General features: G+C 38.9%; 1 protein-coding gene across 1 annotated transcript in view; it reads left to right on the top strand.

Annotated features, from left to right (window-relative positions):
• Window positions 1-11,259, top strand: part of flt1 (fms related receptor tyrosine kinase 1) — a 157,869-nt gene extending 146,610 nt beyond the window's left edge. The window contains exons 29-30 of the mRNA XM_048597647.1: window positions 2,732-2,826; window positions 9,948-11,259. Coding sequence (XP_048453604.1) covers window positions 2,732-2,826; window positions 9,948-10,164 — 312 coding nt within the window. The 3' untranslated portion in view covers window positions 10,165-11,259. The remainder of the gene's footprint in view (window positions 1-2,731; window positions 2,827-9,947) is intronic.
• Window positions 11,260-11,952: the final 693 nt, after the last annotated feature.

Genomic DNA, 11,952 nt, shown 5'->3' on the forward strand with positions numbered 1-11,952 from the left:
GCATCTGTAGAGAGAAACTAGAGTTACATTTTCTCAAACATAAAATGAAGAATTGTAGATGCTGAGATCTGAAACAAAAACAGAAACAGAAATTGTTGGCGAAACTTAGCAGGTCTGGGACCATCTTTTGGAAGAAAACAGAGGTAACATTTCAAGTCTGGTGACTCTGTTTTCTCCCCACACATGCTGTCAGACCTGCTGAGTTTCTCCAGCAATTTCTGTTTTTGTTACATTTTCACAATGTCGTGCCATCAGAACTGGAACAGAAAGATAGAAAATGAAACGGTTTTCTCACATGCGACTTCCTATAAGGCCTCTATTTTCTCCCTGTTCCTCTGTCTCCATTGCACATGTTTGGGTGATGCCACCATCTGTGATAATGTTTCTGGGGTGATTTCCTTTCTCCTCAATCATGGATTCTGTGTTGGCAATGTTTACAGGGTTTTTATTGTGTCTCCTTTCTTTAATAGACTTGTGGGACGCAGGCATCTTGGGCTGGCCAGCATTTATTGCCTGTCCCTATTTGCCCTTGAGAAGGTGATGCTGAGCTGCCTTCTTGAACTACTGCAGACAATGTACTGTAGGTAGACCCACAATGCTCTTAGGGAGGGATTTCCAGGATTTTTACCCAGTGACAGTGAAGGAACAGCAATATATTTCCAAGTCAGGATGGTGAGTGCTTGGAGGGGAACTTGTAGGTGGTATCCTCATGTATCTGCTGGCCTTGTTCTTCTACCTGGAAATGTCAAAGGACAATGGTTAAACTGTCTCTTATTGGAGATGGTCGTTACCTGGCAATTGTGTGGTGCACATTTTACTTGCCAGATGTCAGCCCAAGTGAATATATAATACATAATGAAAAATGTGACAGAGGTTCGCAGATGACAAGGGTACAGACATCTGTGGCCATCTTCATACAGACTCACAGTATCCTCTGCCACTGATCCAATTACGTGCAGGTGTTTCTACCTGTCCCGTTTAGATATTGTAGTCAGGGTGGCATCTCATTCTTCTGCGTGTCCCTTAACCCTTTCCTTTGGCCTTTTATTGCCTGATGCTATGCACATCCTGTACAGCATCCTGCTTCTCGCACCAATTTCCATGTATCCCCTTTCCTGCTGCTGATTCTGGAGTTCAAACAACTAAGAACACTGCTATGATGCTCATGTGATACGAGATGATACCTGAACTGTTGAGGTTCTTAATTCTGGCTTCTTGCCTAACCTGCAATTGACCTTTAACTACCATCCCTTAAACTATAAAAAAAACCTCACCTCAGAGCTATGCCCTTGTCTCAGTGCAATGGTCTGACAACAGGCAGCAGCTGAACTTCTATTTCTAGGACATGTCCTTGCCCCATGCAGCTTTTCTTTATCTTTATTCTTTCATTGAACATGGCCATCACCAGCATTTGTTATCCATCCCTAATTGCATTGGTCTGAGTGACTTGCTAGGCCATTTCAGAGAATTATAGAATCCCTAGGGTATGGAAGCAGGCCATTTTTCCCATCGAGTCCACACTGACCTGACCCTCCGAAGAGCACCCAACCCTCCTATCCTATCCCTGTAATCCCACATTTCCCATAGCTGCACATCCCTGGACACTATGGGCAATTTAGCATGGCTATTCCACCCAACCTACATATCTTTGGACTTTCAGAGGGCAGTTTTGAGTCAACATTACAATGGCTCTGGAATTACATATAAGCCAAACCAGTAAGGATGGTAGATTTCCTTCCATAAAGTACGTTTGTGAGCTAGATGGTTTTTTAATGGCAATCCATAATGCTGTCATTGTCACCATTACTGCAACTTGATTTCTTAAAATAAAACATCTAGATTTATCCTGGCAGCTGTATGGTGAGATTTGAACCTGCCTCCTGAAGGCGTCATTCTGAGACTCTGGACTGCTAGTACAGTGATGTAACCATAATGCCACCAACAACTGCTAAACTTCACACAGTAAATTTAAAAATCTTACTCTTAATTTACTAAATTTGAAACTCTGGAATCATTGAGAAGCAATTAGACAAGCAGAGGAGACGGTGTATGGTCATTCAAGATGGATTGAATGGCCTTCATCTGTATATTATGATCTTTGTAAACTAAGTAGCTATTTTAAGTAAATAACTAAGGTACTCCATGCACTGTGTGCAAGCCCAAAGTACACATGCACAGCATATTTTGTGTGCCTTCCAGTTGCTATCAAAGGAACAGAAGCAGGCCTTTCAGTCCCCTGAGCAGTTCATTGTTCAGCGAGGTCATAGATGATCTGTGACGTACTGCCATATCTTTGTCCCATCTCCCTTTCAACATTGAATAACAAAAATCCATTCTTCTCAAATCTAAAATTTGCCATAGATCTAGCCTTAATTGCCATCTGCAAAAGAGAGTTCCAAATGTCTATGGTCCTTTGTATGTAGAAGTGTGTTCCAATATCACTCTTGAAAGGACTAGGTGTAAACATTAATTTCTCCCTCTTAGTCCTAAACTCCTTAGCCAGAAGAAGTGGAAAAATAGTATTATTTTCAGTGATTATACAATATAGGCATTAGTCAAAAGAATGCTAATACACAATGAATGCCAGTTCTTCTACTTCGATTTAAAATAGAGATGGTATTCAACATGATATAATCATATTTCAGAATATTAGAAAGATCCACTAGTTTGCACAGCCAATAACCAAGTTAAATAGCAAACCTGCATGAGCCTACTGTTGTTTATTTTTCAGGATTATCAGACTGATAGTGGAATGGTGTTAACATCAGAAGAATTGGATCATCCAATGTGGGCCGAAATCAAACCAAGGCATTTACATTCTTTTGGGTAAATCTAATATTATAAAAGATGTATAAAAGATATACAGCATATTTGTTAAAAGCTGTAATTATAACAGTTGAGACCAGGGAAAAAATAAGACATGTTTCAGAAACTTAAATGACCAGAGCAGGGAGTACTTGCAGTATAGCACTTTGTGCTTGTCTGCACTGAATTTACAGGAAAGAAATTAAGTAGGAAGTGCTTTTTGTGATGAAATGCTTTTTAAGTATGAGTAAATTGTGCAGTATAAACATCATTTCAAATGGTGATGGTGAAGCAAACTTGCTGTTACAGCTTAATTCCTGAGTGAACCTCTGCTATTTATGAGTACCCCATTAATTATCTGGTATCTTTGTCGTTCATTCCAACTTAATTAGGTTGCAAAATTTAGAATAAAAGTACTGGCAGGTTTTTCACATGAAATACTTCCTGCACTTGCCTGTTTCCTAAAGCATTTTTCCTTACTTTATTTGCAAAACAGAAATAGGTTCAGCTTGTAGAGTTCTTTAACAGCTGTGATTACTATAGAATGACATGATTGGGCTCTTAATAAAATTATATGCACAGAGCAGAACTGAAGAGTAAGAGCAGCCAAATATGTTGATGAAAGATTGACCTAAAGTAATGACACTTTTGTAAAGGAAAGGAATGATTTTGTTTTAGAAATGGAAGAAATGATGCCAAATGCGTCAGAACTAACAAAAAATAGTAGGACAGTGAGTATGGTTAAAAAAAAGGTTCTTTTTTGTAGCTGATGAAAGCGTGCATTTTGGTTCATAATCCTGCATACGGGTCCCTGGTGTAATAAAAAAAAATTGGCCTTGCGTACATTGCAAATCATTTGTAAAGCAACTTAAAAAATTTTACTCTTATGTTTTGGCGAGAGTTGTACCACTAATAGGACCTAAACATGAAATAGAGGATATCCTAACAGGTTGCTCTGCTAATTGATTTTTTTTTCTAAACTAATTTACACAAAGAAACAAAGCACAGCACGTAACAGGACAAAGAGAAATTAGAGAAAAAAAACCTATAATTGTTAGATAGTATGCAAGCCAATCTTTAAAGAAAAGAAACTACTTGCTTTTGAAATGTACTCAAAAGCTGGAATTTTCACAACATCAGGGGCTGGCAATGCACAGAATGGGGTATGGTTCCAAGTTATTTATCCATGGCTCTCACAAGCAGCTGCAATTATAAAGTAGTGGCTGCCTCCAGTCATATCTGATCTTCATTAGCTACGAGTGGAAAACAGGATGTGTGCAGTTTAGACCTCTTAAGAGAAGGAATAAACTATGCAGAGTTGCTTGGATAGATAGGGTACATTTTTGAATAGATAAGTTACCATTTTGGATATAGTCCCTGGCCAGGGTTTGCTAAAGGTAGCCAGGAATGTGTGTAAAAAGTACATAAACTTTTCAGAACAGTTGAGGGTACTATCGAAAGGTACCTTAAAAGGGATCTATAAAGCTGTCAAGTTATTCAAAGATACTGTCTTTTATATATTTCAAAAAAGCTGTTATTTTTTTTTAAAAAGTCACCTGTAGACATTTAAGAATTGCATTAAATCTCAATATGGGCACCAAGAGTGGTCCATACTGGATAGTGGTTGGGTTGACATTCAGGTAATTATGGGCTTTAGTGGTGCATGGGAAGGGGCACCATAGGTTGACACAGAGAGTATAAAGGGCCATGAAGGGTGGATGTGGTCATAGTTTAACATGGTTGGGCAAGAAGAATAAGTGAGAGTGTGAGGGCTGAACACTGTAAGGTTATTTTTTGATGTATTGATTTTCTAAAAATGTTTCAATTAAAGTGCTTCTGCACCCAGCAGCTTCACACTGTTGACAGGATCTTTTCTTTGTCAAGAAAATCCGAAGCTCAAAATGAAAATCTGCAGTTCCAGAGCACTTCCTCCTGGGTTGTGTTTGCAGAGCTGGACAATGTCCAGACTCTGGGTTCCCAGCCTGCGAGCAAAAATCCCTGACAAAGTGCTTCATTGCTTCTCAAGTGCAATAACTTCTAGTTTTCAGAATCAGACTGTAAGATGCAGGAACAAGGTAGGCCATTCAACCCATCAAATCTGCTCCAGCAATCAATGAGATCATGGCAGCTGTGATAATCCTCAACTCCACTTTCCTGCCTTTTCCCCATGAAACTTGATTTCCTTTCTGATTAAAATCTGTCTATCACAGCCTTGTTGACCCAGCCTCTACAGCCTTCTTAAAGAATTCTGCAGATTCACTAACTTCTGAGAGAAGAAATGCCTCCTCATCTCTGCCTTATAGAGTGTCTCCATTACTCTGACTTTCTGTCCTAGACTCTGCCACAAGGGGAAACAACTTCTCCGCATCCACTTTGTCAAGCCCCCTAAAAATCTTTCATATTTCAATAAGGTTGCCTTTCATTCTTCTAAACTCCAACAAGTATAGGCCCAATCTACTCAATCTCTCTTCACAAGATAGTCCGTCCATACCTGGGAACAACCAAGTGAACCTTCTCTGAACTGTCTCTAATACCAGTATATCTCTGTAAATATGGTATCCAATTTCTGGCCAGCAAGGTGCTATAAACAGCAATTTTAAAAAACTGACCAAATGGGCTGCCTTGGTGATGTTGATTGAGGAATATTGTCCAGAACACCAGAACTGAAGAAGGAGTTCTGACAAAGGCTCATACCAGCTTGAAAAGTTGGATCTGTTTCTCTCTCTATGGATGCTCCCAGATCTTTTAAATTTCTCCAGCACTACTTCTGTTTTTACACTAGGAGAACTCTCTACTCTTCCTCTAATTATGTCACAAGCTCTTTTATATCCTCTTAATTGGACAGGCACAGCCTTTGTTTACCAGTATTACCAGGAGGGGAACACCACCTACAATCCTTCTTCAGTACTTTGTTGACATGTCAGTCTAGATTATGTGTTTAGTTTATGTCAAATGTGGCATAACTGCTACCAAACTGGTTACTCAAGTTTAGAGATTTAATCTGGAGATACATTGTATCAAATAAGATGGTATATATTCATTTATGATTCCCAATACGGTCATATGAAGTAGGATGACAAACAAATATAGAAGTTCCTCATTTCTATGTTCTAATTCTCCACTATCAACATCATGGGGGTTACTATTGGTCAAAAACATAGACTGGGCTAGCCATATAATCAACGTGGCTACAAGAGCAGGTCAGAGGTTAGTGAGTAACTTACCACCTATCTCCTAAATTCATGTCCACAATCTACAAGGCACAAGTCAGGAGTGTGATGGAATATCCCAAATTGCCTGGATAAGTGCAACTCCAACTACTCTCAAGAAGCTTGACATCTTTCAAGACAAAGTAACACATTTGGTTGACACCACATCGACCAGGATCAGTATTCACTCCCTGCACCATTGACACAGAGTGTGTACTATCTACAAGATGAATTGCATTAACACACCAAGGCTCCTCAGAGAACACCTTCCAAACCTATTATCTATAGCATCTTGAAGGATCAGAGACACATATGCAAGGGAACACCACCACTTGCAAGTTCCCCTCCAAGTCACACACTATCCTGCCTTAGAAAATATCACCGTTCCTTCAGCATTGCTGGGTTATAATTCTGGAACTCCCTTCCTAACAACAGTCTGTCCTAGACTCTCCCACAAGGGAAAATAACCTGCAGTGGTGCAGAAGGCTGCTGACTACCACCATTTCCAAGGTAATTAGTGTTAAGTAATAAATCTTGGCCTTACCAGCAACACCCATTACCCATGAATGAATAAAAAAGAATTAGGTGTACCAGAAAGAATTTACTGGGGTGCTCAGCTCTTATTCAGATATGGGTAACCAACTGACCTGCACATGAATGTCTAAGGACTAGAAAATGTCCTTGACCAAATGCAGACTTTTAATCCCCAATAATTATGTTTTGATCATATCTTGCAATCTGTTCGGTATTCAAAACTTCTCATTGCTAAACTTACAATATTTACTATAATGGCATTTCCAGATAACTTATACAAAAGTCTGTTACCTTGATGTATATAAAAAGATGTTCCTTCTTGCTCCTGATTTCCTGATTCTTATGAAAGCAATGTACTTTTCACTGCAGTGTTTTACTCAAAGGGATTCTGGGCTGGAGACTGCCTCATACTCTTAAATTTGGAAAAATATAGTAACACACTACAGAAAGCTATTGACTTCGATGGCTCCCACGGAGGTATCAAAGAGTCTGTGACAGGAAATAATGCAGCTAGTTAGGTTCAACCGTTATCTTAATGATAAACATGATTACCTCAAGAAATATATGCTAGCATAGTCAAATCAAGTACAGTGGCAAAATATATGGGAGCATTACTAGATGTGCTACAAACCTGTCTCCACCATTATTGTGATGATACACTACATTTAGTGTTGTAAAAGAGTAGACAGAGTTCAAACTCATTTAGCTAATGATTAAAAACAAGACCATAAGACAGAGTATAAGCAAGCCATTCTGCCAATTGAGTCTGCTCTGTGATTCAGTGAGAGCTTGGATGATCTGATAATCCTCAACTCCACTTTCCTATTTTTCTCATAACCCTTGATTCCATGACTGATTAAAAACCTCTCTATCTCAGCCATGACTATACTTTAATGACCCAACTCTCTTAATTTAAAGACTCACCAATCAGCTTTCTTCCCTGCAACTGGGTCATGTTATAGTTTGTAATGACTCTGGTGCTGATCTCCATAAAATTCGGCCTTTTGATTTTAGCCTTTTATCCTCTCCCACTCACCTCTTGCTCTAGAGACTACTATTGCAGTAGACCTTACTTGAAGAACCTCTATCTCCCTCTGCTCTGAATTCCCACTTTGAACCCATTCCCAGATACACTCATTTGGTTGCTGTCTCACTTGCTTAGCAAAGGCTCCCTCACACTGACTCTTTACAGTTGGTGAGTGACACCTTCTATATTTCTGTAGATACAAAGGTTTAAAAGCATTACTGCGTAAATTGAATTCTTTGAATTGCTTATTTTTTCAGGAAATTAGGTATCAAGCTTGGTTCGATGCTACTACTCTTGTTTTTGAGTCAGATTCTGTAGGTTCGAGTCTCATTACAATGACCTAAATATGTAACCTACTGTCTACTTCAGACCAGTACTAAGGGAGGGCTGCTCTTCAAAATGAGCCATTAACCTGAGTCCCATATGCCCTCTGAAGTGAACATTAAAGGTACAAAAGCACCATCTGAAAAAGAAAGGGAGAATTCACTCAGTATCCTGGTCAGTACTTATTGCTCAAGCAAGACAGAAATCAGATTATCTTCGTATCACTGTTATTTGTGGGAACTTTCTGCATGAAAACAAAAGTACTTCATTGGCCATAAGAGTTAGGTACATTCTTAACTTATGTTGGGCATTAAACAAATACGAATTCTTTCTTTCAATTCTGATTTCAGTTTTTCAATAGAAACATTGATGGAGCTATTATTTCAATATGAATAGGAATCCGCTCTTTAAAAACAATCCACAACTGACAGACTTTAGGATTTCCTTCTGAAAGGGCTAAAATGTTTTGAATTTTAATATCCAATAGGAGTGAGGAATTGATCGTATTCAGCTACAGCTTGAAATAGCAAGTTACCTTAGAATGAATCAGATCACCTAAGCCACTATCTGAGAATCCACTAATCTGAGTTTACTTCATTCCAATATAGTCAAAAAAGAAAAATGATACTGCCCTGAACAAAACATTAAATGTCAGGTGCCCTGGCACCATGCACTGAAGAAAGACCCTAAGCTAGCAAACTTCTGCAAGCTTAGGAGCCGAGTTGTAAAGTTCAGAGATAAACGTTGATCTGTTACGTACAAAAATAATCACACTAAAATCAGCGATACCAATGACCCTGAAGTTAAAACATGTTTTTATGAAAATTAATTGTGAATGCATGTTTCATCTCTGTAATGATTAATTTAAAAATAATATTTTTTTTACAATAAAAGCCACAACCTATGGCAAATGATATGGAGAAGCTGGATCACATCTGAAGCTTCAGTTTAACTCTCATATAGTTGCCATAAAGTATGCCCAAAATTTGAAATTAATCATCATTAAAAGCTAGGATCCAACTTGGTGGTTCTGTAGCAAGCCTGGTAAATTGACACATATTTAAACCTTTGACAAAATGTATACATGATAACTTCAAGAATTGAACTTCCTGATGGCTTATGAGCAGGTTTTTCAGCATTCTGTTCTGCCTTTCTACAAACAATATGTTCTTTCATGGGATGTGGGCATCACTGGAAAGGCTGGCATTTGTTGTCCATTCCCAATTGTCTGTGAATTGAGATAACAAGGTGTAGAGCTGGATGAGAGCCAAGAGGAGCAGGAAAGCTGACGTTTTGGGTCGAGACCCTTCTTCATGTCTGTGAATTGAGCAGTTTTCAGCTCATTTCAGAGTGAATTAAAAGTCAACCACATTGTTGTGGCTGTGGAGTCACGTTTAGATCAGTGTAGGTAAAGACAGAAGATTTTCTAAACAACATTTGTGAATCTATGGGTTTTGGTGATTTTTTTCATGATCACTAAGACAGAAGGCTAGCTTTAAATTCCAGATTTTGTTAGTTGGATTAAAATTCCATCAGCTGCCATGGTGGAATTTGTGCCCATGTCCCCAAACCATCATTTGAATCAATAGTCCAGGGATCTCATCAATACACCACCATCTCCTCCTTCATCCTTCTATAGTCTTTTTCAAGATTTGAAATTTGGAAGTATCTGAAGCATTCACAAAAGAAATGATTGAGTTATAATCGAAAACACATGGCTAAGATGACTATAAACTTGAATAAAATATTATAAATAAGAAACTATGAATTATACACACAGCTGTAATGCATTGATATTTGCAGCATGAATCTTACATGTTCTGTTTTTTTCCCAAGGCTTCTCCCCATGCTATTAACAATCTATCTTTTCTAATGATTATTTTTAATAACGTTTATTCAGTAATTTTAGTGAGATGTTCTCATGTTGCTATAAGAAATTTGCTAACTTATTGGTGTTACATCATGGTTTGTTCGACTGATTGCATGACCTATGCATTCTCAGACTGCGTCTGTCACTGAGCATACTTTTGTTTTTTTTTTCTCCACAGCTCGAAAGCAGCAAGCAAGAGTGAAGAGTCAGTTTTTACTGAAACTGTCAATCAGACAAGCACTAACAATACTGATTATCAACTTGAAGATGAAGGCAATCGAATGTCTGAACATGAGAGTTTGAGCTTGCTTAATTCCTTTGAGACAAAAATGAGTCGCTGTACACCTCCACCAGACTACAATTCACTAACTTTTTATACCTCACCACACGTTTAAAGAATGGCCATTTTATCAATGTGGCAGCATAGAAACTCTGCCAATTCAAAATGTTGTTACACTCCCTGAAGGAACCATTTTACTTATCGCCTTGACCAATATTAGAACATAATGTGCTACTCACTCACAGAAATCAGATGTTAAACATAGCCAAATGTTGACATCAAATGCAATGGCCCACTTTTCATGGTCAATGGTTAAGGAAAATTTGCCCTAAAGATGTGGCAACCTTTGCAGCATACGTTTTCTATTTCCTAAAGCCAGTTTGAATCTGACATCATGTCAGGTAGACCTTCGGGCATCGCACGACAGGGATGGCATCACATGAGATAAACAGCCAATAAGATTTGCATTTATAATCTTTCAATATTGTTACATCTTATAGAGAGCAATGCAAATGATTCAAATATATGTATGGAATATTCGAGTATGGTAGCATGGTGATTATGTTCCTGGGCTAGCAATCCAGAGGCCTGAACTGCTGATATGAAGATGTGTTCAAATCCCACCTTGGCAGCTGGACTCTTAATGTCACATAAAAAGCTAGTGTCAATATTGGTGACCATGTGACTACCAGATGCAAAAACAACAATCTACAAATGACTACAATTACTGTAATTTAATTCACTCCATGTGATATCAAGAAATAGTTGGAGACACTGGGCACTTCAAAGGCTATGGGCCTCGACAACATTCCAGCAACAATACTGAGGGCTTATGCTCCAGAATTTGTTGCCCCTGTAACCAAGCTGTTGCAGTACAGCTATACTGGCATCTCCCCAACAATATGAAAAATTCCCCAAAGTACGTCCCATTCACAAAAAAAAACAAATCATACCAGTTATGGTCCCATCAGTTCACTGTCAATCATCAGTAAATTGATGGAAGATGTCGTTAATAGTGCTATCAAGCAGCTCAGCAGTAACTTGCTGATAGATGCCCAGTTTGGATTTCACCAGGTCCACTCAGCTCCTGACCTCATTGGTTCAAACAAGGACAAAAGAGATGAATTACAGAGGTGGTGAGAGTTATTGCCTTTAACATCAAGGTTGCATTTGACTGCGTGTGGCATCGAGGAGCCCAAGAAAATACTGAGTCAATGGGAATTAGGGAAAATTTCACTGCTTGGAGTCATACCTGGCACAAAGGAAGTTGGTTGTGGTTGTTGGAGATCAGTCATCCTTTTCCCAGAACATCTCTGCAGGAGTTCCTCAGATAGTGTCCCAGCTGCTTCATCAATGACTTTCCCTCCATCATAAGGTCAGAAGTGGGAATGTTCACCGATGATTGTATAATGTTCAGCACCATTCGTGACTCCTCAGACACTGAAGCAGTTCATGTGTAAATTCAGCAAAACCCAGACAGTATCCAAGCTACGTCCAAGCTGAGATGTGGCTAATAACATTTGTGGCATACAAATGCTAGGTGATGGCCATCTCCAACAAGACAGAATCTAACTATCACCCCTTGACATTCTATGACATTATGATCACTGAATGCCCACTGCCACCATCTGTGGATTATCATTAACTAGAGATTGAACTAGACTAGCAGTACAACTATAGTGGTTACAAGAGCTGATCAGAGACTGTGAATCCTGCAGCAAATAACTAACCTCCTGATTCTCCAAAGCCTATTCTGCCATTTACAAAGCACAAGTCAGAAGTGTGATGAAGTCTCCCCACTTGCCTGGATGAGTACAGCTCCAACAACATTAAAGAAGCTTGACACCATGAAGGACAAAGCCTACTTGATTGGTATTGCATCCATGAGCATCTACACCCTCCA

This window comes from Rhincodon typus, chromosome 6 (genome assembly GCF_021869965.1).
Source record: "Rhincodon typus isolate 14 chromosome 6, sRhiTyp1.1, whole genome shotgun sequence".
NCBI classification, from domain to species: Eukaryota; Metazoa; Chordata; class Chondrichthyes; order Orectolobiformes; family Rhincodontidae; genus Rhincodon; species Rhincodon typus.